General features: G+C 47.5%; 1 protein-coding gene across 2 annotated transcripts in view; it reads right to left on the bottom strand.

Moving 5' to 3' along the window:
- Positions 1-25,941, bottom strand: part of GRIA1 (glutamate ionotropic receptor AMPA type subunit 1) — a 121,098-nt gene extending 95,157 nt beyond the window's left edge. For both annotated transcript variants that reach the window (XM_005418752.2, XM_005418751.2), the window contains exons 1-2: positions 25,683-25,941; positions 23,441-23,578 (exon numbers count right to left, since the gene is read on the bottom strand). In XM_005418752.2, coding sequence (XP_005418809.1) covers positions 23,441-23,578; positions 25,683-25,764 — 220 coding nt within the window. In that variant the 5' untranslated portion in view covers positions 25,765-25,941. The remainder of the gene's footprint in view (positions 1-23,440; positions 23,579-25,682) is intronic.
- Between the last annotated feature and the right edge of the window lie 210 nt (positions 25,942-26,151).

Here is a 26,151-nt window from a genome sequence, read left to right as displayed (position 1 = left end):
TTGCCCTCTCTGCCACCAGCAGCTCATGGAATCTGCATTTCTGCCTGCTCAGACCAATAAAACACTGGTGAACCCCTGCCATCACCATTCTGTTGCTTAGTCAGCCTTATGAGATGTGTTGCAAATGAGGGAAAAGGGAAAGGGAAGGTTTTTAGTGAAATCTCTTCCAATTTCCAGCCTGCAGAGGTGGCAGCTGCAGAGGTGGCATCTCACAGCCCTGCAGAGGCTGCACAGTGCCCAGAGCACCACAGGAGCAGCTTTTTGGGGGCACTTGAGCTCTGATTTGAACTCAAGGTGTTCAAACCCATGAAACTGGGGCTGCCAGCCCTAATCTGCCTCCTTCACAGCCAATTAAGGTGCACAGAGGGGTGTCTCAGTGATCTCCTGTTCCTGAAGCAACAAGGACTGAACTCCAGAGGGACCCAGAGGATGGGAAGCACAGATCCCTCCTTCCTCTGCCGACAGACTGCAGTGCAAGGCTGGGCATCCCTGCACGTTGGTGTGAGCATGTGTGTGGGGGACTGTGAGTTCTGGGAAGCAAGGCAGAGGGACAGCACATCCTAAGAAACCGCTCGCAGAACATGGGGCCATATGTTTCTGGAAATGTCAGAATGAAAATCATTTCAGAAATGGAAAATTACTTCTCAGTCCTCTCACATTCCCATAATACTGGTTTCTCTCTATTCTAATGTTTGGATTTGTCTTGTTAGTAAAGCAGGAACAGAGCTGAGGAAAGATGGGAAGGATGGCTTGGGATGCTGCCACACAGACAAGAGGTTTGTACCCAACACCCCACAGGAAATGGCTTGAGCAAGGTTGTGGAAACAGATTTGTGCTTAAATGTTTGCAAGGTCAGATCTTCAAATGATTCTTATCTTTATTCATCAGATACTCCCTGAACACTTATTTTCCTACATAATATCTATAATATCTCCTGGCTCTATGCTGATGCTACTCATTTAAATACACATGGAAGTTATGTATAACAACGACATGGAAAATGCAGTGCTCTCCCATTAGGGGCATATTTTGCTATTCCTGCTACTTTCCAAATCAATTACTTAGTAAGAAATCATGCAAAAGGCTAAGGCAATCTAAAGAGACTTACAAAGTTCTTATTCTTGTTACACCCAGGATGAAGCTACAGGATATCTGAATTACTCCCATATGGCATAAAATTTGAAGCAATAGGCTATTGTGATACAAGGTATTCAAACCAGCTACCAAATCACTCCCTTTGGCTATCAGTGAGGGGAAATGAGTGGATGTACTTTTCTTTTAAACATGAAAGTAAAATCAGTTCCATTGCTGACGGGACCAAATTCATATGCAGAAAAGGGAGAATGCCTCCTCCATCAGATACAGGAGGGTGTTGGAGCTCTGGGAGCTCCTGTTCTTGTCCTGACAGGATACCTTCTCCCTGAGGACTCCAAAGAGGCACAGCTTACCTTTGCAAAGGAGCAAGAAACATGAAAGGGCAAGGGAGCTGGGGGAGGAAACTGAGGGGGGAAAGTGTGGCAGATCTGTAATCATGACATGAGAGTTTACAGTGGAAATAGTGATCGTGAATAATTCAACTGTTCCTCCCCTGGAGAGAAGGAGGCCTCAAAAAAAAAGATTCCTCCACATCTAATGGATGAAATGCCCATCACAGGTGCCACATCTGTCTCCATTTGCATGCCCATTTGATCAGACCCTGGAGATATGAACCGTGTGCCGTTCAAAATTAGGACCACAAGGAACTTGTAGAGCACAGCAAGCCCTGCAAGGGGTAAGGTCAGAGGGTTTCCAACCCATAAAAGGGCCAAAGAGCAGATAGAACCCTTGCACACGTCCCATGGATACTGTGGAATGCAAAAAGGCATCAAAAGGTTAAAATAACTTCCAGGGTCATGGAGTGCTTGAGGCACCCTGAGGACACCAGGACTAATAAAGAGATGAATGCCAGGGGATTGACAGAAATGCATAAAATCAGGAATGGTTTGGAGAGGAGGAAAAGGTTCATAATAACACATGTTCTTTATTTCTCAAAAGCCAAGATTTAGGGGAACACCCAGGAATGAGCAGGCAGTGGGTTTAAAAGCAGAGCTGCATTTTCCCAAGTGATGCAGCATTAAATCCTGGAAATCCGTGCCAGATGAGTCTCAGTAAAGATGAATGTTGAGACCACTAATATTCAGGGGGTTGCTCTGCTGCTGGCTGTTAAACACAATACTCTGGATGCACACTCTGGCAGAGGAAACTTTACATTAAACAGCATCAAAGCAGGAGGCAGTATGTTTTATACTCTCCCTTAAATGGCTTCTATACCCAATTACGAGACAGTGCACTGGGCAGCTCGATCTTTGGTTGTGCTCACTGTAACATCTATTGTGTTCCTGTGTTATGTTCAAAAAGAGGCACCTCCTCTATAGCTCATGACAAGTGAAACCAGCATATAAGGACTTTTATCACTTGTGTTACACAGCCTGGGATTTTCAGCTATTGCTCTACAAACATGCTCTGCATGCTCAGCCCTCGAGGGATAAGGGTTAATTCGCCACCAACTGCATTCAACCAAGTTTTTAATCCATAAAAGCGCAGCATTAAAAAGAAGGTGTGAACTTAGAGCCAACTTAAACCTCCTTTTCACTTTGACCTTCTACAGCAGCATGTGAGAGGGCTTTCATGATTTCTGGGAGAAAACAGGTAGTTTGTAAAAACATTAGAGCAGCATACTGAAAGTCCAAACCCTGATGGACTATGATGTGAAATAACTTGTCTGATTCAGTAGTTTGCTCCATTTACACAGAAAAGGCTCAAACCAGACAAAGCATGAGTCTGCTTTGGCTCATTTCTTTAAATAAGCCCCCAGCTTTCACAAAAGGTTTGATTTCCTCCTTTTGAACTTGGCTTCAATGATGATTAAGCTCTCAAGGGGCTGCTATGCTTGTCAGGGATTGTTTTTTCTGATGGATACTACACAAACCCCACACACAAATTCACTTTTCCTGCCTTCCCTCTTCCATTTAAAAATGACAAGCAGATGAGATGTTAAGAGGAGAGAGTTTATCATTGTAACTGGACTATTCACACAAAATGCAAACATTTGCTTTATCTTTTGCCTAGTTAAAATTCTGGATTGCCTTTTAAAATATAACTAAATAGAGATATCTTAAATATAATAATTTAGTCATTATTTTTCAATTATTTGAAGAAGGTTGGATTTGGTTCGGTTTTGTTGATTTTTTTGGTTTGATTTTTCCTGTGGGGTTTCCATGTTTATCCTCAGAAATAACACACTATTCCTGAGGATTACCTGTGGTCAGGTTTGGGATCCTGAAGCAAGGGCCTAATTCTGCTCTTGCTCATTTGGAGTAATGCCATTAAAAGCTCTGTGTCTGACTGATGTAACTGAGGAGATCCACAGTCCACAGACACACTTTCAAAAGACTATTTTGATTAATTCCGGATGAGAACAGAGCTTCCTGGGAGGGATTTTCTGCTCTGTGGGTTTCTCTGCCCACACCAACACTGAGTGCTCTTCTGACTTGAGAACTGCTTCTTCCTTCCTCGACTGTTCTCCAATGTGAATCTGAAAGTCGTGCATGGACAGACTCCAGATTTGAAACTCACACAGCCCTCCATGCCAGAACCACCAGAGCCTCAGGGAATGCAACAAACACAACTCATGAGAACAGCCAGATGACAGCTTATTAATACACCCTGAATGTTTTCTGCTTGTAGAGAAAACTTGCACTGCCAACACTGGGAGCTAACGTGATTCTCCAAGAGAAAATCTCCCAGTTGTTACAGGCAAGATGTAGATATCAGTTGCACCAAGGGTTAACTGGACTGCAGAGCAGAATGCAAGGAGAAAGGAACGTGGAGTAAGATGAAAGGCAAAAGAAAGCAGAATTCCCATCCTTCTCATAGAATTAATCAGTGGCTTTTTTGCCATCTCCCAAACACAGGAGCATCCCCTCACTTTGGAGAAGTTTCCTTCCAAATCAATGACTGGCAGAGTGCAGACAGAGGCAGAGCTGCTGCTGACACCAGCAGGAGAATCAGAGGCACAGTCTTGAGGATGAGCCTGGGTAATTTAGGTACATCACAAAGGGCTCATTAATGCCCCCTGAAGCTCTCGGTGGGATGCAGCCCATTGATGTCGCTGGGGTGCCTTCCTCCAACTCCTCTCTCTCAGATTCTGCCATCATAAATCCTTCTGCCTAGTGCTTCCCTTTGTCCTTTCTGCTCCTTTCTCTCTTTCTTCTCCTTTTCTCTTTCCTTGCCTTTTGTTCCCTCCTTTAACAATTTTCAGTCAACCCCAGGGAGACAGTCCCACTCTTATTTGCTAAAATAACTGGTAGTTAAATGACTGACATTTAATGTGGTATCTTAGGCTTCAGCACTGCTCCACTGGGAGAAGATGCAGTGATGAGTGTGTGGGGAGAGGGAAGAATAGGATGTGGATCATGTTTCTGAGAGCTTTTTTTTTCTTTTTCAGGCTGTCTGTAGACTCCAGCAAACATAATTTCTGCTGAAGTGCTTATGGGGAACACTCTTCTGAGTGGGGGACAGGCAGGGGGCGTAGTTAAATGACTGACATTTAATGTGGTATCTTAGGCTTCAGCACTGCTCCACTGGGAGAAGATGCAGTGATGAGTGTGTGGGGAGAGGGAAGAATAGGATGTGGATCATGTTTCTGAGAGCTTTTTTTTTCTTTTTCAGGCTGTCTGTAGACTCCAGCAAACATAATTTCTGCTGAAGTGCTTATGGGGAACACTCTTCTGAGTGGGGGACAGGCAGGGGGCTGTCCATGACCTATCAAAAAAAAAAAAAAAAAACCCATAAAGCAGACTGGAGCTCTGCTACACTGGAAACCTCAAAAAGGAGCATGTTTTCCCTTTTTGATTACTTGCTTTCATGATTCCTTTGGAGTCAGTGCTGCAAAATGACACTGAACTGCATTGGCATTTCCAGAAGAACGCTCAGGACTGGAATGGCAGCACATGGAGCTGGTCAGGATTTGGGTGTTTTAACAGAGCTTGGACATCCCTGCAGCAGAAGTTCTCCTTCTACTGAAATCCAGAAATGTGCCATTATCCTGCTGCACCCCACACTCACTGGGTGCTCCACAGTCACCCCTGCAGGGGAGCCCAGCCCAAGCCAGAAAGTGATTTCTGCAAAAATGGTCAAATTCCCTGGTAGAATAATGTGCATGGAGGGAAAAAAATAAACAAAGAAAATGTACAAAAGGACCCAAAGTACAGCAGCTTTAAAAACTAATAGCAATGAAGGTGTAGGTCAAACTAAAGATGATGCACTGGTCTGTGTCTGTCCCAGGCTGAGGTGGGCTGAAGGACAGCACTTACAACATTATACCAACACCTCAGGGCTTTTTCTCCCCTCTCTGTGTAACTCTGCTGGGACCTCAGCACCTCATGGCATCCTTGCTGCTGCAACTTTCCTTTCAGCTCTCCTGCTCACAGGGGTGAACCCAGAGCAAGCTCTCCCCACAGAGAGGGGTGCGATGATGCCTTTGAAACACCTTTAGCAAAAGTAACCATCAGTGATTTGTTCTGTTCTGCTTTGGTTGGGAAACACAGATGGAGATTTGCACTCACACCTGAGAAACGCCCTCCCTCATCTGGGTGAGATTCTGCCGCCCAAAAGGTTCCTCCTCCCAGGAGGAAATGCTATCATCCACCTGCCACATAATGAACAGATGAACTATTTATTTGCCTTGTCATATCCCTTGGGAATTTCACATGATGGAGCCGTCCTGTGGGAGAGCTTTTCTAAGACAGCTGTTAAATTAAATATCTGAAAAGCAAAGGGAATTACTTTCTCTACCACCACCCTTGTAGTTTCCCCATTTAATTGCCCCCAGGTTTTTTTTCAGAATTTATAACAGGTAAGACAATCTTGGAAAATTGCAGCAATAACCCTTGTGTGTTATTATGACAAAGGTGTGAGGATCAAAATCATCAATGTAAAGAAATTTTGTATCTGATGGGAGATCAGCTCCCAAGATGCCATTTTGCTGAAATCTCCTGAGGAATCAATTTTCTGCCTACGCCTGTTCACCACACTGGAGAACCTCCTGTAACATCCCTGCATGCTAATGCACAGCATGAATGTGTAGTAAAACACATGTGCCATGCCTCTGCTGGGAACTGCTGGCACCCAGCAGGAAAAAAAACACCAAAAAAACCCACAAAGGAACATGCTACAGAAATTCCAGACAATATAGTTTTGCTTTCTTTTTCCAGTTCTCCAAAATGGAAAGTTTTCATTTTGCATCCCTTCCTCAAAAAAAAAAAAGTACCTAAGGGATCCCCATTTGGCTCGGAAGGAAACTATGGGTACATCCAAAGAATCACTTTGCAACACACTCAGGTTCTGACACAAATGTGGCAGAGAGCAGGGAATGTGCAATAGAGGGGACTGTGGGCATTTGTTTGGAAGCAAAGGGAACTGGGCGTTTTTCATGCTCACCAGGCAAAAGGTGTCCTGAAATCCTAAACAGCACTTAGGATTCTGCTTCTCCTCCACTCTGAGCCAGGCTCTTACACAGGCACAGCAAAGCCACCTGACTGAACCAGCAGCTCTGATTGTTAATAAATACCCAGTTGGTTTAACAGTGCTGATCAGCTGCACAGTGCAGTTATTTGCTGTCTTTTTGGGGCACAGTCTACTCAAGCCTCCAGGAGAGCTGGGCTGGGAACATTCTGTCAAAATGAAAACGGTCTCCCAGAACATAACCTGACTACAGAGCTAGCAACCCCCCAAATACTCTGAGACTACAGAACTGTAAAAAGTCACTGCTCCAGGACAGTCTCTGAATAATGCCCCTGACTTTTAATATGAAAGCTTTGTAATCAGAAAGCATTTCCCACATTTTATTTCTTTTGCTTTTCTCTGTGAAAACTTATATGTGAATCAATGTCCCCAAGATCTCTTCCTCTCTGGGTGCCTTTGGTACAAGGTGGACAGGTGAATATTCATACCTGTGCCATCTAGAAAAAGGTCATGGGAAAGGAAGGAAAGGGGCCAGAGAAATCCCATTTATTCCCCCTCCAGTTCATTTTATAGTCAGCCCTTGGTTGATTCATTCAACAGAAAAAGCCCAGAGGCAAGACAGCTCATCTCTCTGTGACTGAAAACACACTCCCAACCCAACTGGATCTTGGAGAACTTGGTTGTAGGTTGCTCTTGGATTATTCTGCAGGAGATTTTTTGGTGAGCATTCAGTTTGAAGTCTGTTACTCATCCCCTCAGCTCACGTCATGATGAAGTCCCTTGCAGAGAGAGCAGGACCCAGAAGTAAGCTGTTCAGCATCCTGGATGGTGCAATTTAATTTGGAAAATTGCCTTTCCTGCACTGGTGCTCAGCTGGAGCCCAGACACTAAACCCTGGCTCCCTGTGGAAACAGCCTGCCAGTCCCAATGCCACATGGCAAACACAGCTCTGCTCTGAGCTGGGAGCTCACAATGCCACCTCTATCCCACATGCAGATCTTTTCTGGAATAAAAACCACAAAAGAGGCCTGAGGTACAAGGATCTGTGGGGAAGACTGACACAAAGCCTTCAAAGGTAGTGAGAGAATAAGCTCCTTTGAATGGATCCCAGGAACCAAAGGACAGGCAGAGGTAGGTCATCCCCCCTTTCCTGCACAGGCAGCTTGGATTTGTGCTGCACAACAGTGCAGCCTTAAATATCCTAACCCAGAATCAAGCCTTGCCTGAGCTTTCAAAATGAGGCACAGGAGGCACCCAGGGGCCACAGAGGAATGAGGAACCTCTCTGAAATGAGCAGAAAGCACTGGGCAGCTAAAACACCCCTTCCACGGGGCAGGGCAGAGCTGCAGCTCTTTTTCTTGCAGGTTTAATTTTAAATACACTCAGTACTCAGGAAAGTGGTGGAATCAAAGTCACTGCAGCCTGGTAGACACCAGGATGGATCTTTCTGTCCAGCACCACCTCCTGGCTCTTTCCAAGACATTCCACAGGCAACTTTTGCACCCTCCTATCTCATATCCACAACTGCAGTTTCCAGCAATCCTGGCTGTGCCCTCCTGGCTGCTGCCCCTCCCTGTGCTGTCCCTTCATGAGCTGCCCCAAAACTGAGCCACACCAGGGATTTCCCTGGTCCCAAATCCATCAGACACTGAGTGTTCTGGGTTTCACTGCTCATGGAGCATTTTGAAATGCTAAATCAGACCAGCCAGAGTTGCAGGAATAAAAAAGCAAAGAATCCCAGAATCATTTTGGTTGCAAAAGCCCTCCCAGATCACCAAGTCCAAGCTGTGCTCCATCCCCTCCTTGTCCCCAGCCCAGAGCACTGAGTGCCACCTCCAGCCCTTCCTTGGGCACTGCAGGGATGGACATTCCAAACCCCCCTTTAGTTCCTGCCCCACCGGTGAGCCACCACCACTCACTCCTCAGTGTTCCTCTCCTTCTCTCCATCAGAAACTGCCCCCTTGGGATGGTGGGGCATCAGAAACTGCCTCCTTGGGACGGTGGGGCATCAGAAACTGCCTCCTTGGGATGGGAGGAATTTGGCTGCAGGGATTTTCACCCTGCAGGTTTGGATCTGCTTCACCCACAAGCAAACTCACCTCCCCAGAAACGGGAGACTGCTGTCCTCAGCCAAACTCCACCTCAGCCTTGTCAAGGGTTTGTTCTCCCTGACAGCCTCTAATCACCAGCTAGCCAGTTTACCCAGGGAAAAATTCTATCCTTTCTGCTAGAATTCATTTTTATGACACCTACCATAAGAGACTTAAAAAATTTAGGCATTAAAATGGTTTATAGAGGGTATTTTTATAATCCACTAAGCTGTTTTCCATTTCCACTGATATGACATCTCTCAGCCATAATTCATAAATGCCATCAGTTAACAGGCACAGAACCTTATCCTAAATTTCTCCTCTCATATGCTTTTCTCATTTAAACTTTCTGTTAAATCTTTGCTGTGCTGCTTAATCCAGAGAGATTTGGCCATAGCTGGGGGGGAAAAAAGTTTAAGTAGCTAATTAATGTCACTGGATTTGGGGCATCCTGTCAAGAGAAAATATAGAGGAAGCATGTCCTCAATAAATATTTTGAACATTTAAATAAAGCTAATGCCCCCACCTACACAGGAACCTCTAATATCCTTAGAAAATAAAAATTTTTATAGGCAATAAGTGGCTGTTTTCCCACACAGGGATGATAAGGACATTGCATCAGGTACATAGATTTCAGTGCCCCTGGCTGTCCCAACAGTAATTTTTGTCATTGATTGCATCTCAGAAGGGAGTCCCAGTGGGAAGCACCTGCTTGTGCCAGGGTCCATCCAACCTGGGGACATCCTGGGAAAAAGCATTTATTTGCAGCCCTCCCAGAACTCACTTCCTACTTTGATAAAACCACAGAAAAGCCTAGCAATAATTATAATTCTTGTGGTAGTTAGATATATTCTGCTTTTCTCTGCCAAGATCAGGCTGGAAAACTCCAGGTCTCGCCGCAATCACAGCTACTAAACCACAGCATGAAAAACAAAACGGAATATACATTCCTCCTTATTTGAAATGCCTCCATTGTATCTACACTGGGTCTGCTGGGAAATTTGAATATGGGTGGAGTTTGAAATTTGGGCTGCATGTAGTCATTTGGTTATGGAAATTCCTGCCTTGGAAGAGGTGAGCCTAAAAAAATTGAGATTTTTAAAATTTCTTTAGGGTGGGCATGAAGATATCTCCTTGATCTCCCTAGGCTAAGGATGGCTCATGGTCCACTCAGACTCCTTAAAGGCCTGATGGGTTTCCAGTCACAACCAGTTGAGCATTTTGGGTGGGAGAGAAGTGTCCCCAAACTGCCTTCTCTACATGGAGGGGAGAGGAAGCATGGAAGACACATGGAGACAACAAACCAAACCACTTGCCCCTAATGTTTCATCTAATGAAGTCCTAATCCTGGTGGGATAAGAGTTTTGGCTCAGATAAGCAGAGTATCCATGGCATTTAACCTTTTTTTTTTTCCTCCAAAGGAAGTTTCAAAAGAAAGAATATTCAATAGAAAGTTATTGATAATCTTTGGCCTTCAAGATCCAAAAGGGAAATTAAAGGTACATTGCTTGAGCTGAATGGAAAAGCTTCACCCACTGCAGTGCTGCCTGGTGCTGCACAAAAGTGAATTCAAGAGAAGCCATCCTCCCCTGTGCCAGGGGCAGTGATAAATGCGCCTCTCTCAATCTCCTCCCACTGGGAGATTAAACTCTTCCCTGTGGGCAGTAGGGGAAGAAGCAGAGCTGGTTCACATCCTCCTCTCCCCAGATGCCTTGTCCCTGTCCCTGTCCCTGTCCCTGTCCCTGTCCCTGTCCCAGCCCTGCCAAGCTGCCAGAGCCACATGTGGTGAGGAAGATGAGGACAGAGACAAGCAGGTGATTCATGCTCGTGCTGTTATCCCTTGGGAGTGGAGATGAATGAGCCCACACTCAACGTGAAGGACATTTCCCTGCTGTCACCACAGCCAAGGGAGAGCAGGTGCTGACAAATAAGGACTGTGGCCACTCAGTGTGGCCCCTTGGCACTTCCACTTCGCTGCTCCATGAAGAGTCTGCTTGGGGAAAATCATTCCCAAGGATGCTGCATGCAGAGGCAGTCTCTGCTCACCCACTCAGAGCACCTGTGTGGCCTTTACCCATATGCTGTGCCTGGCACTGCCAGCAGAAGAGGGAACAGGAGTGGTTCCCCCACCACCTCCCAGACATCACAGGCTGCTGCTCATGTGCCAGCAGACATGGGAGAGCTCTGGGTGTGCACCAGACAGCCATCCCCACCTGCCAAGGATCTGGGGACCTACACAAAGAGACATCAGATTCATTAGCAAGAGGAGGAATTATAAATATGAGCCTAAGCTAATGAGGCCAGTGTGGGTCTGAACAGAAATTCAAAGCTGTGTCCTCTCCTACAGGCAAGTGCTTACTCAGGTCTCCCCACTTATTTATCAACACTGGCAGGCACAGAAAGCACACCCTGCCTTCTGAGCATCCAGAATTTCCCAGCAGAACCAGAAGGAATCCAGGTATTCTCATGGTGCCTTTGGTGTGCCTCGTTAATGTCGCTGTCGAGTCTCACTGAGGGAAAAAAACCAACAAAACAAACAACCCAAATACTGGACAACAGGATGGGACAGTATCCCAAATCCCCTTAAAATAGAACTTCTCCCTAAAGCCACCCCTCACAGGCAGTCTCACACACAGGAGGCAGAGCTGAGGGCTCAAAGGCACAGGTAGGTCACTTGAGGCTGGAAGTCAAAGTCTCCCTCAACTTCACGGCATGTCTGAGAAGTGATTAGCCTTTCACTCTTTGCAGAAGAGCTGACACTGTCCAAAGCATCAGGCCCTGCTCCCTTGGGAGCTCAGACTTTGTCCTTTTGTGTGCTGGAGCCTGCAGGAGCTGCAGAGCCCCACGGTGAGAGGGATCAGAGCAGACATCTCACTGCTGGCCTCAGCTGCTGCCTGGATGGGATGAACTGCAACAAATGTTCATTTAAAGAGCATGTTAGAGGCTGCCCTAATGCAATTGCCACGAGCCTTCAGCTCTCATTTATTGTCTGTGCCTGATTCTACCACCTGCCTAAAACTCAATACACCCTCTTCAGGATTTTTATTTTTTTTTAACCGTTGATGTCTTAGTGTATCCCCTTGCTTATTTTATTTTCCTCTCACTTCTTGAGGAAAGAAATTACACAAAGAAGGCATTAGAGCTCCTCAGCCATCTCATAACTCTGACAAAACAAAAAACAAGGTGCAAGACTGATGCCAAATAATCCCAAAATCTCTCTCTGGGAGAGACAAGGATTTGGGGAAGGGGGTGCCACATGAAATATCCCACAGCACTGTGACAAACCAAGGCAGAGAGGAGGAGCTGAGTGCACCCTCCAGGACAGGTCTCTGGCTGCAGGGACTTGTTTGGGGCTCCAGGGTGGCCCCACAGGCACTGTGCAGCACCAGACTTTGGGGAAGCACATGGGATGACATGGCAGAGGAAGCAGCTCTGTGCTGAAGCAGCAGGAAATCCAGGCCAGGCACAGCAGGTGCTGCCTGTGGGTGGGATATTGTGCATGGCAGACTCAGCCTGCCTGGAGCTGCAGAATAATCCAGAGAGGGGCTCCATACAAAGGGGCTGGACCAGCCTCTTCACCTTCCCTGCATCAGTATTTTGGGCAAAATACTCTATTCTCATGGAGAGAGAGAAGCAAAGGAGAAGTAGGAGAGAAGCACCTCCCAAGCAATTTTTCAGAGCAGGGATGCTCCAACTTCTCAGAGTAAAGAGTGCTCTGCTGCTGAACATCCTTCTCCCCTCTTCCTGAAGCTGGGAAAAAGAAATCTTAGTGAGGAAGTGAGGAAGAAATGTCTTCCCAAAAATGGACTCATTACTGGGTTCCAGGTGCCAACTCTTAAAGCAAATTCCTTCAGTCTCACACAGCGTCTTTAAGAAATGATAGATTGCACTGGCTCAGAAGAAACCCTCTGCCCCCTGATAATAAATGAGTTGTTAGCAGAAGTAGCAGGCTCCCAGATCCATTTGTGATCCAAAGGGCTCACAGATGCTTCCCATTTCTGCAATGCCAAAACCACAGAACACCAGAGAGCGAGGGATGGGAAGGAGCCTCCTGCTCCTGTCTGCCTGCTGCTCTCCAGGGGCTAAAGGGAGACTCTCAAGTGCAAGTTCCCTTTGATGGAGTCTTTTTTTTAATGTAAATTTGATGCTGTTGAAAGTGGAGAATTTGCTATATTGCCTGCAGGCAAGGATGGCTAGGGGAAAAACCTCACCCCTATGTGCTGCACCTCGTGTGCTCTGGACATGAATCATCCTATGGCACAGGCACCCCTTGTCCTACAGCCACACACCTCATCCCTCTGCACAGCTGGGACAACACACCTTGGATGAGAAAAACACACCTTGGATGAGATAAAGACACCTTGGATGAGACAAACACACTTTGGATGAGACAAACACACCTTGGATGAGAAAAACACACCTTGGATGAGATAAACACACCTTGCATGACACAAACACCTTCTCCAAAGGCTCCCCTGGTCCCACCTAGGGATGCTGCTGCACCTGAATGTCTTGGCCCCAATTCCCTCCATCCCCAGCCTCCACAACACTGCTCTAGATTTCACTCCACAGTCCTGGGGATAATTTTTTTTCACCCCCTGTTTGTTTTTAAAGTTGCTAGTTTGGATTCACACTTTTGCTGTCTGTCCTGAGACAGGCTTGAAGCAGGAAACCTGAATGCACATTGTTCTGCAACTCCTCTGAGATTGCTGCCAAATGGCAATTAGAAATCGTGACAGATTGGGATGGGATTCAGAATTCCCAAGATTTTCAGGTGTGTTTTGATCTAGAGCTCTGGGTCTGATTTGTCTCAGCTGCTACAGATGCCTCTATAGAAATTACTCTCTTTTTAAATTATTTTTTTTATGGGCCAAGCAATGGGCTTTTTTCCTTTCCCACAAGATTGTTAGCTCCAGTGCTGTATAAGGGTTAACTGTGGTCATCCCATTTGAGTTAGGGGGAGTTGCTCAGTCAAATCCCTGGGTGCTGTTTTGGAAATGCCACAGCATCTGCAGGCATTCCTCCCCTGATGACACCAACCCCGTGGCTCCCCAGTCCTAGGAACAGGCACTATCAGCCAGGAGTGCATCAACGGGAAGAGGGAGAAAGAGAGCTGCATAAAGACTGCAAAAGAGCTGTTAGAGCACTGCAAACACTCCTGCCAGCAGCAAGCCCAGGAAAAGTGAGAAACAGAAGGGGCCAAGAGGATAAAAGCACCTGACAGGACAATGCCAGGCCCCTGCCCTTGGGGGGCCACTGCAGTGCGGTACCAAAATCCAGAAGGAGAACCCGAACAGAGCAGTTTCTGTGCCATGAACATCTGTTTTCTTCACTTCTCAGCAATTCATCAGAATGGCACAACTGCAAAGAGCCTGTTTGCAATGTGCTGCCTGCTTTTATCAAAGCCTTTACAGGCTGCTCACAGAGAGAGCAGCAAAGTGTTTGATACTGCTGAGATGTCACCTTCAGCAGAGTATTGAGGAATTAGCAGAAGAGTACAATGCAGCTGCAGATGCTTTGGGTTAGGATTCAGCTCACCTGCCTCCTAAAGTCTCATGCTAAACTCAGCCAAGATCAACACAGCTCTGTTGCTTTACCTGGTACCTCACAGAGGAAGGAAAAGTTCAACCAGGGGACATGTGGGCACAGGTGAGGACTCACTCTGATGGGCTAAATATTCTCAAACAAAGAAGAGAAGTTTGGGAATGGCCACTGAGAGCTGCTGCCTGAGTTGCTGAGTGTTGGTACTTCCAACACAGTGTGACTGCTAGGCCCCATAAAACTGTGATGATGCTTGAGTGAGAGTTTCCTCTTCCACAGAACAAGCCTGTACCCCAAAGTAGTGCTTGTTTCTCCAGAACAAGAAATGGTGTGGGCTGCTTGGGGAAGGGCTCATCCCTGAAGGTGTGTGGTTGCTCTGGAAGCAGGGATGGAAATGCAGGAGCTGTCTCATGTCCCACCTGAGGGCTGCACAGTGAATTCTCTGTGCTCCAAGCATCAGCACATGGACATGGGCATGCCTGGGAGCACAAGATTTTCCAGTCTGTGTGTGGCTGGGGGTGGGTGACCTCCTGCAGGCCCTGGGACTGCTCAGGGCTCTGTGGGTTCAGGAGAGGTGCTGGGATCTGCTCCCCCCGAGGTCTCTGAGAGTCTGGCACTCAAGGCTGCTAAGGTGGAGGATGTTATGGCGTAGATGACTCAATGTTAGAAATCTGCCTGACTTCATCCACACATTTCTTGCAGGTTCCCAAACAAATGATGACTCTTAATGCCTGCCAGCCAGGGCTAATCGAGGTCCCAGACTCTGGGACCTGAGGAGATCTGTTCCCTGACAGTGCAGGAGAGGCTCCACTCCCTCACAGAGGCTCCACTCTCCCCACAGCCTCTGCCTTTGCTGTCCCCACAGGACAGGAGCACAGGGACACCCAGATTGCCATCCCCACACCTTGAAGCTGCAGACAGTGGCTTTTGGCACAGCCATAATGAGCTGAGCAGGATACCCCAGAATGCAGACAGGCTGGAAGACTGAATTAATTCTGATTAAATCCATGAAATGCACTCAGATCTGCCTTTGCAGGGGACAGGCTGGGGACAGCTGCTGTGCCTGGCTGTTTTTCTGGGACAGTGAGCTGGGCACAGCACTGCTGCTGGGGCTGCACTGCTCCCTGCCTCCTCCTCACTGCAACAGCCCCCTCTCCTCACCCCTTCCCCCACTGCAGCCTGTGTGGTTTGGCTTGCTATTACTTCCTTTGGTAGTTCATTAAAGACATTAATCACCTTCTGCACCAAGACATTTCTCCTGAACTCCCTGCAGGCCAGGCCTCTTTCTCTGCTGGCTGCTCAGCCCTTGCAGGCACAGTGCTGGTGGCTCAGACCTGCCCTCGTTTCCCTGCTGACCTGGGGTCATCCCAAGCCTCCCCTGCCATGCATGCTGTGACAAGAGCCTCCTTTCCAGCTCACCTTCACCCCACTGTGGTCTGCATCCCAGCATTTGTCTCCCTTTTCCCTGGCCAAACACTCCCAACACATGACTACCATACATCACCCGCAGGAAGGTGGAGGACAGGAGGAACCCGAGCTGTGGTGCTGACCAAACAGGAGACACCATTAGCTCCAGTTCAGATTTGAGCAGAAGGAGGCAGAGCCCTCAGAAAGAAAAACCTCCCCTTGCTTAGCTAAGGGCTGAAAAGAGAGACAAGGGAGAACTCCACCTATTGCACATCCACAGCCCCTGCAGAGCTGCTGCCTCACCCCGTTCCCACGTCAGGTCTCCTACTCCAGGGTTTCTTCACCCTCTGTCCCTGGGTGCTCTCTGTTGGACTTTGCTTGCCTGTGCTTTCCTCACAAGCTCCCAGGCCTGCTGGTGATTTTTTCTGCTGTTTACCTGCCAGAATAGCAGTGCTGTCCTCCCTCTATGGGATGGCACTGAATGGGATGTGGGTGCTGTGTGGAAGGAAAGCCAACAAGGCTGGGGCACTCAGGGGATGCTGGCAGCCCAGCAGGAGAAAAACCACGTCTGAATCTGTGTAATCACTGATGTCTTTTGCTTGTTGAAGCACACTGCTAGCAAAGATCAAAGCAAAGTGTTTGGGAGGGTGGGGAGGTGGGAAATAGCCCGTGATTTCATGTGAGATTCTTCCGCATTCTGCATCCAGATTACTTACAGAGGTTTCTGTATCTCTCCTCTGACCCTCCAGCCCTCAACCTTTCATCTCCCTCCCACTTCATCTCCATTAGCATGGTGGCGGGATCTCACTTACAAAATCAAAGCCAAGACTCCTATAGCATATAGAGAAATGCAGACACATATGCCACATCCACACGAGAATCCTGCCATCAGTACAACTCAATCTTAGACATCAGTTGTTTTCTTTTGCACTCCTCCACTCTGTCAAAAACAAATAAAATCAAGGAATGAAAAGACCCTCTTAAAGAAGCCAAGATATGGCAATTTTTAGCTGTCACTCACTTCTTCACTGCCTCTCACTGCTGCTTCCTCAAGGGGTCACTCAGTCTGGCGAAGCATAAGCACAATCTGAATTGCAACCCTGGGTGAGGATTGGCAGCGTTTGGTTTGCAGGCAACAGGGAAAATAACTGATCTACATGAAAAAAAGAATCAACAGTTCAGGAGGCCTTTGTCTTTTTGTGTTGTTTTTTTTCTGGGGGTGTTTTTCTTAAGAGTGCCCCAGAGGGGACAAGTGGGTGGCTGCTAAAAGGGCAGTGTGAGAAAATCAGCTGGAAGCTCGTTACTGTTTAAGCTAATGAGCAAACACTTCAGCAGGTGAGCAGGGAGCAGTTTCTGCTGGATACCACGCTGTTATTGCCCCAGTAATCCACTACCATTTTGAAATATTTTTTTGCTGGAATGATGGTGGGTTGCAAATGGCTTGGTTTGGATCCCCTTCTGCACCTTGCCTAACTCCTGACTTCCTCAGGTGTTACCAAAGAATTCCACATGGAACTCTTCACTGCAAAAAACAGTGCTCTGTTTCATTTCTACACAACTAAAATAAGAGAAATAAAACCTCTCTTTAAAGGAATGCAGTTGAAATAAATGCATCTTTGTCTTCAGACTCGTGTTAATACCGCACCCCTGAGAATTTGGATCTTCAGAATATTAAAGTCTCCCTGACTTATTGCTTCTTTAAGGAGCATGTTTGTTTTGTGTTTGCTCTGAGATCCACGTGTTACTGAAGCTAACTGGGACCTTTTCCATTTCTGGTGGCAGAGAGCTGCTGCCTTTGGGCCCTAACCCTATTAAAGGAAATGTAAATGTATATATCTAAAATTCCCACCAGTTTTGGAAATGAACAGCACACTTCCCCACGCTGCAATCCTTGTAGTCACATGAAGATTTCCACTCTCACCTTGCTAATAATGCCAAAAAATAAAGCCTGTCTGCTTCTGGCCTAGTAGAATCCCTATCACATGAAAAGTCTTTATTTTTAGAGAAGAAAAGATGAGCTGTGAGTGGAAGCTGTGACTGTCACACAATGGACAGGTCTGGCCTGTGCTGCTCACTGTTTCTCAAATCCCTCTTCTGCCTACTGCAGAGCCCAGATTTTACTTCTTCACTCTCTTTTCTGCTTGTCACCAGTGCTGGGATCCTTTCCAGATGAGCAGATAGATTTGCAGGTGTGAAATTCCCCTTATTCCTCCCTCTGATTTTTCCTTATGGCGTCATATCTGCTTTTCTCCCCAGGCAACTCTCCCACCACCCGGGACAAAAAAAATTAAATACGCAAAAAAATAGTCATGCAAAGAAGAAGTGTCCCCATGGCCTTTGAAGAGATGGACACACCAGACTGGGGGACACTTTTCCTGAGGTGCCAGCCTCTCACAGGGCTGCCAAGAGACAAGGGGAGCCCCATCAGTTCCCTGCAGATGGAATTGGCCCACATGTACCCAAACCCCTCCATGCCCAGATCCCTGGAGGCAGACAGACAACCTGCCCTGTCCTGGCAGCCACAGCTGAGGGAATGGCTCAGCAGTCATGTTCTAAATGCTTTTCCTTCTTGGGGAAGTCATACTGGACAAGCTCCTGCCTTCTGCACTGGTGGCTGTGACCGCTGAGCACCCAGCACCCACGCCAGGGTCCTGCTGGGACACAGGGGGCCAATGTCACCTCCAGGACCTGCTCCCTCCTGTTTGGCAGGATTTCACCCATCAGCACACTCCAAGCTGCTGGCATCTCACTGAACAAACACACACTTACTAGAAAGCTACAGCCCATCCCTGCCCAAAACTGAGCAACCTTAACCTGAGGTTGATCTAACGTGAATTGATGCTCTGTGATTCATCTGTCTGCATCACATCTTTTCCTGTTACATAATCCAAGGAGATGTATCTCCTTGTAGTACCTGTGTTGTATTAATCAGACTGCATCTGATCATTAAATCTGTGTTTCTGTTGGCTTAACTCACATTAAATAGTCATAGCAAACATCCTGAGCTCTGCAGGGAAAAAAAAAATCCCAGAGCACTTACATGAGATTTCTGACACTGTGAAAATAGAAACAAGTTTAGCAACAAACATCACAACTGTTACAGGGCTGGGCTTATTTAGACTGTGGAAACTTAATTATAAAAATTGCATTCTAACTGATTACTGCTGGAATAATTACAGCAACACCTTTACAAGAAATGGTGACCATCATATGTTTGTCAACAAAGAGGCTTCCTTTAAATTCAATACCCAATAATTGTTTAATTAAACCAAATTTAGTTCCTCATTTGAGAACATTCAAATGCTTCCCTAGTCCTTCCTATCTCTGAGAGGTAATTTAGGAGATAAAAAGCAATTTCTATAAATACTCTATCTATATATGTAAGTATCCAAGGAAAAGAAGAAAAAGAAAGACCTCATTTCATAGCTGATCTGGATGTAAGCTTGCTGGTATTGATAAGAACATAAGCACAGAGTGAGTGATCACTACAAATCCCTCTCTAATTGGTGCTTGGAGGCCTTAATAAAATATGAACAGAATCCAAACTACATGTTCATTTTCTAATTTGCAGAACAGATTCAACTGTTGATATTCTAGCAGCACTCACAGCATACACTCAGAATGAGGACCCCACAGTAACTGTATCTGTGCATACAGGGAAGGAGAGGGATAAATAATTCATTGTTTTTCAGCCTCTTTACAAGTTCTCTTGCAGCTGCAAAATCCTGTTGCTGTCCTGTGCAGACCCCTGTGTTTCAGGTGTGCAGCTCCTGAGTGTCCCTTGCCAGCAGCCCACCACCCAAGCACACGAAATCTGGTGGCAAAGCTGCAGGGCTCAGTGATGAACAGGGGTTATTTTAGTCACTGGTCATCCCTGCAAAGCAGCCTGAGTTTTGCAGGGGCAGATTTACCAAGCTGGTGACTCACCTTGTGTGGCAGCTGCTGACCCAGGGCAGGCTGCTGCTGAGCCATCCTCTTCTCAGGACAGCCAGAGCAGCCTCCACGCCTGCCTGGTGCTGCCAGCATCACCTGGGGACCTCAGCCAAAGGCTGAGAGCAGGAATCTCTGCACCACAAATTAAATAAAGCTATGGAGCTGTGGCTGAAACAACTCATACTCCCTGAGGAGCCGGGCTATGCACAGGAGGGGATGCGCATTGCACTGTGCACAGCTGGAGGCTGAGATGAAGAATAGGAGAAAACTATTGCCAGCACAGGTTGACTCAAGAAAGAAACCTCTCATTCCTTTGCTGTCAACAGCACACAGTGCTCCCATCCACTGTGGGCCTTCCAGGGACAGGAATTTGCAGATCTCTCTTAAGCTGCAAAGCTCCTGTGCCCTTGCATCTGGCACAGAGCATCCCCCTTCCCACCCCTCTGCATTCTGACCTGCAGCACCAACTCTCCTGTGCTGAGTCTGCCCTGAGAGCAGCCAGACATGGCAAAAAACAGCATGGTAGAGTTTGCTAGACTGTGTGGAGGGAATAAAGCTCTTTTCCAAACATGGATGGAGACAGAAGCTCTGAACATGTCTTTAAAGCTGACCAGAAGGGTTTTTGCTCTGCTACGTCACCAGGTAAACATTTCATCCTCACCACACCATCATTTTATCCTTTACAGTCACCTGGCACTGCTGTGTAATTCCGCTGAAGGAAGGACTCTCAATTCACCCTCCTTCCCTAAACAATTTCCTTGGCCTTTGAAGAAACAGCACAAAATTATAAAGCCTCCTAACCTTTAGTTAAGAACTCTCAGAGTGGCAGGTGTGTACTTTCATACGGGTAAGCCCCATCAGGCACCCAGCTGCAACCACGGAGCGTGTTCATTGCCAGCTATTCTGTGGGATGGAATGAATTCAGGAAGATATTTCAGTTATTGAAATGTGCCCGTGCCTCAGTGATGCAACAACATTAGCATCAACCCCACACATGAAACAGGAAGTCACCACACATCTCCACAACCTCTTCTTGCTTTCTTAATGATTATGGTTTTCCTAAAACCATCATCTCCTGGCGTGTTGCACACAGGGACCACAGGACCCGCATTGAGCTTTTCACCATCACTGTGTAACGATAAAAAGTCCACATGGAAAACACCAGAAATGTAAAAGTTATTGCTGGGCTGTCACAGTGACAGCCCAGCGACCACAGCAGCCTCTGGGCATTCTCCAGATTCCCCCCTTGGATGGGTGTCATTGTCATTGTCACCAATTCGGCGCGTCATTAGCAGCGCTGTCACCTGCGCAGGAGCTCCCGGTGTCACTGCACCCAGTGTCACTGTCACTGTCACACCACAGCTTGCTCATCCCCAGCAGCTCCGTGCCATGCAGAAGTGAGCAGTGCCACAGCCGATGCCCAGGCACATTTTGCACACGATTTCCTCAGCCAGGCTGCTGTCACTGTGCTGAACCTCATCCCCACCCCGCAGCCTGCCCAACCAGGGCTTTGCTCCTGCTGTCAGCACTGATTCTTAATATCTGCTCTGTGCTTTGAAGGATGCTGCTTCAGACACTTGCCATAAGGAGTACATTTAGCTGGATCCCAGCACACAGCAGGATGTGCAGTGGAGCTGGGACCTTGCTCAGATGTCCTGCTGGAGACCCCCACAGGTGAGGCTTCAGGTTCATGGGGTCCAAACAGCCTTGAGTAAACTGTCACAGAGGCAGGCAATGCCAATGGCAAGGAAATGCTGTGTTCTCCATCTCCATGGGAACAAAACCTGGTACTTTTAACTGGTAGCACGGCCAGTCTTTCCTCAGAAGATAAAGACCACTGTGTGGGCAGGGTTTTTATTCTCTCTAAATAAACAGATCTTTCTGCTGATATCTAGTCTTGGCAGCCAGGCAAGGAATTACCTGGAAGATGAAGAATGAGCTAATTCCTGACAAAAGTTTCGCTTCAGGTCTGGAGTACTAAAATCAGGTCTCCTAATGGCCTCTTTTCTTTAGGTTGGGGTTTTTTTTTCACCCCTAGGGTACATGGAATGACACCTTCTTTTGTGCTTACAAAACAAATGGTGCCTTCCATAGTCTGGAGGAACTTAGGAAGTTTTTAATTATAAGAAAAGCAAAACGAGGACAAGTGAAGTTGGACTGTGCAGAGTGCTCTGCTGGTCTGATCTAGGACAATGTGCCCTACATAGAGCTCAAATATAACATCCTTTGGGAGGCTGCCTTGCTTCCATTCAGCTTTTGTGAGACCACCCCTGCCCCCGCAGCACTAATGACAGGTTCCTGAAGCATAACTGGTGTCATGGTCTTGCCATCAAAGCTGTAAACAAAACCATTAGTGGCAGGCATGGAGAGGGAGGGAAAGCCATGTGCAGATGGAGAATTTATCTGAGTGGTATTCTTGCAGTTTCTGCTTTCTTCCTGCTATCAGCTCTGAAATAGCTCATCCTCAGCCACAGTCAGCAACTCTACCCCAGGTGGGTGACGTTTTCCCTTGATAGATACAAGGTCTGGCTTTTTCCTTCTATTTTGTCTGATTTTCCTGCCAAGAAAGTGCCATTGAATAGAGCTGAAATAGTTGCTCTTCCTTGATGGAAACCTTGTAGTTGGCAAATAGAGGGATATTAAAGAAAATAGAAAATCTTTAGATATGCCATTAGATACTGCAAAGAAAGTGTGGCCAAATTGTTACTTCTCTCTCCTATACCATACTGGGCAGGAAATTCCTGAAATCTTGTATTTGCAAACCCTCCAACAGAAAATATCACAACTTTTTTTCAAAAAGCCTCATTAATTCTCCTGCTGGCTCTTTCTTCCAGGAGATCCCTTCTGTGCATTTCTGAGCAGAGGGAACAGTTTGTGTTCACCTCTATCCCACACAACTAAACTGCAGCAGGGGGGATGTTTCACTGACTCAAGAGGACACTACAGACGCCAGCCAACAATAATCCAACGGGCTCAGTAAAGGGAAGGCTCCCTCCAGCCTCTCCTGACACCCCCCAAACACACACACACAGGTTCAGGGAGTGTCAGCAGCAGTGTCTGACACCAGGTCAAACCACAGAATTCTCTGTGCATCACACCCTGCTGGCATGAGCCCCTCGCCCACAGCACTGCACCCTGTGCTCCAAGGAAAGCAAAGGCTGCCACAGCAACCACAGGGCTCTATTATGGGTTTAGTTTTCATTTGGTTTCCTTCTCCTGGTCTTGTTTGTTGCTGCTAACCTTGCCTTTATCTAGCAAAGCAGGGTTTTTTTCCCAATAATATCTTCTAATGAGAACAGTACAAGCAATGTGCTGTGCTTTAGCAGGATGCAGATACACCCTGAGATCAATTCCGTGGTGCAAACTCATTCTTTAATGTCTGCTTTTAGAGCCAATGAATGTATTTCTTGAATCTAGAACTCTCTTACCTCTCTGTCATTATTAGGCATGCCCTTATTGTGGATTTAGGCTCCACTTGCACCAAGCTGCTGGCTTCTGCTAGGTCTTTCTTAAATTACAAGGACAGATGGTTAAACTGGGGCTGAGGAAGAAGCTGTTCACACTAAACAGAGACTTCTGTGCACTCTGTGGGTGGAAAGGGGTGTCTTTGTTGTGCATCACAGCTATGGGAAATATGGGGATGAAATCTCAATGTAATGAGTTGGGCAGAGGTTAGAGAAACAAGAGGAAATGAAATGTTGGGAGGTTTATATCACTTTGGGTGCAATGGAAGGGGAAACACAAGACACGTTGGATAACTGCAGCACTACCTCACCCCTATTCCTTAGCACAAACCAAAACAACTCAGAAACCCTTTGTTTGTATGTTTGGGGTTTTCTTGCCTGGACCCTAAAGGTGAGCTGCACATTTGGTGCAAGATGTTCCGTATTTCAGACAGCCAACAAACCCAAGCCAGGAATAAAGAAGCCAAAGAGAGGCAGAGCAGAGTGAATGCTGGTACTTACAGGTGTATGTCATCTCAAAGCTGTCACTGATGTTCACAATGTCGATCTGGGGAAGGAGCTTGGGGGGTTCTGTGAGCTGAGACAATGCAAACCTGAAAGCTGCATGTTCCTGGGACTGTTGATTAGGAAACAACCCCCCTGGGGAGAAAAACAGAACCGTAAGAAGAAAGCTCTTAAGAACATTCATATTAGAAACATCATCAGTCCAACATATTCCTGAGAGCAGAGCCCACAGCACTGCAGCCCGGGGAGTGCTTCCAAACTCAGAAATCCTCCAGAAGGCAAGAGCCAAGGGTTCCGTGCCCACTGCGGACAGGTTGGGAGCACAAAACCTTCCCAACATGTCTGTTATGTAACCCCGGATCACATACAGGAGCCCTGCTGCATCCCCAGGCCAGGCAGCTCAGCATAGGGACAATCCATGGGGTGCAGCTCAATCTCCTCACCCCCACAACTTCAAGCATGAGGAATGGGAATTCTGTCATTATCACCTCAGTGCAAGAAAAACTAGATCCTTCCTTCCTCCCCTCACTTGGAATGAGGCTCAGTTCAAGCCCTGCTGAGGAGGAGAGCTTTCTACAGGAGGGCTGCAGGGGTCCCCCCACACTGTGGGACCCGGGGGTACGGGGCAGCCTGGCTGAGCCTGGGGACAGTGCAGTGACAGCCAGAGGGACACGGGACTGTGACCAAACAGCTGCTGCTGCTGCTGGAGGTTTTTTGCACAGAAAACCCCTGAATTTAACAGGTGACAGCGGCCAAACTCAAACTGGGCAGGAAACTTAAAGCTTGACCCTCAGAGGAATCAATCTATACAGAAGTACAGATAAGCCCAGAACCACAGAATGATACAAACAGGGCAGGAACTGGGACCGGGCTGGACCTAAGCTCAGAACATCTGCTTCCCCATGGATCTGGAGCAAAGTGCAGCGATAACCCAGCCCTAGGAAAAGTTTCCTGCTGCTCCCCCAGCAGGAACCTTGGCTTGCAGCAGATCCCTTCACAGCCTCCAGAGAGATGCTATTAAATTCCGCCAGTCTTGTAATCTATATGCATTTAAAGAAAGCACTGCTATTGGCATTTCAGGAGGAGGGAAACAAAGCACTTAGCAACAAGGGAGAATTAAAATAAAGCTGCAGAAAGTATCAATGCCCAAGACGACTTGAGGAAGAAACAAATAGGCAAGGACCTGCCATCAACGTCACTTTGCACATCTTTAGTAGAGGGGGCATCTCCTTGTGTGAAAAGGGCTATTTGTGCACCAATATCCCCCCACCTCCCCCGTTCCTCCCACCCCACAGCCTAATCACGGATATCGGAGGAATCAGATGCTCGTAGCCAAGTTGCGTTCGTTGAAAGGCAAAAAATCCGGGATCTTGCACAAATTTGGGGTAAAGGGGAGACAGGAAGGGAGGGAGACAAGGATGCAGCATCAACAGCAATAAAAGCACTGATTGTGCAGCTGGACTCAGGCAGGAGTTGCCTGAACTTGGTGGATTAGCAATTGATTGGCATTGTAAAGAGAAGGGAGGCGGGAAAGAAAACCGGCATGCAAGGGAAGGGAATTTGGGGCTAGGCTACAAACGATCACCAATAAAGATCAATGGGAGAGTAATAATTAACGCGGGCAAGGAGGGAGAGGAGCACGGAGAAGTTACAGGAAGGGAGGAAGGAATCAAACAGGCACTGCTGGTGTGCAGGGGAAGCAAGTGGCATGAAATGGAAAGAGACTTCAATGCAAGACCTTCTTCCAATAGCTCTGCCCTTATTCTTTAGCAATAACAACAAGAGAGCGTCTGTTTGTTACCTCCCGTCCCAGTTACCTACAGATGAGAGCATCCTCACCAAAATGTATCATGCAACCGCCGATTTTGCAAATGCAGCAACACACAATGGCAGCCTAGGCATTTCTCAGGGCAAGAAACAGATATTTTTTTCATACTTCCTCCATTTCGGAGGCACTTTTCTCCCTCTGTGCAGGTGTGTGTGTATGTGTGTGTGTGTGTGTAGGCATTTATTCCCAATCTACCCCTCCCCCAAATCCAAATGGATCCATCTCTGCTCCGGCAAAGCTGGTACCAACGCACACATCCAGCCCTCGCAGTTCAGCCCCTGGCTCTCTCTCACACACATACACACACATTGTGCCTCTGCAAGCACACGACCGGGTCAGTTTTTACCCCCACCACCCCCTCTCCACCCCTACCCGCTCGTCAGGGACCATCACCCCCAGCCCCGCACTCACCTATCTGGATATTGTTGGGGAAATTGGCCCCTAACACCGCCCCTAGGAAACTGGTGCAGAAGAAGGCAAAAATGTGCTGCATATTCCCTTTTGCATTGGCGAAAAAGAAGCCCAGTTCCAAGCATAGATTTGATTTTTCCCCCGCTCTGCTCTCTTTAGCTGCCTCTCTCGCCTCCCCTCCGCTGCGCCTCCGGGATGCGCGTCTCCCCCGCTCCGGCTCCAGCGCTGAGACTGCCGCTGAGCAGCGCCTGGCAGCAGGATTAACTGAGCCCCGAGAGGAAGAAAGAGAGCCCGCTCCTCATCCACATCCCTCCCCCGCCACACACAGCGCACACGCACACGCACACGCCGGGCGCTTCCACCCAGCCCCTGCCCCTGCTGCCAGCTGCGGCTCCACAGCTGGAACCGCAGCCCCCCGAGCCCGCTCTGCCCCTGCCTCGCGTCTCTAAGGGCAATGCCCACCTGCCCC

This window comes from Geospiza fortis, unplaced genomic scaffold (genome assembly GCF_000277835.1).
Source record: "Geospiza fortis unplaced genomic scaffold, GeoFor_1.0 scaffold55, whole genome shotgun sequence".
Classification (NCBI taxonomy): domain Eukaryota; kingdom Metazoa; phylum Chordata; class Aves; order Passeriformes; family Thraupidae; genus Geospiza; species Geospiza fortis.
This window is presented reverse-complemented; position numbering and strand designations above follow the sequence as displayed.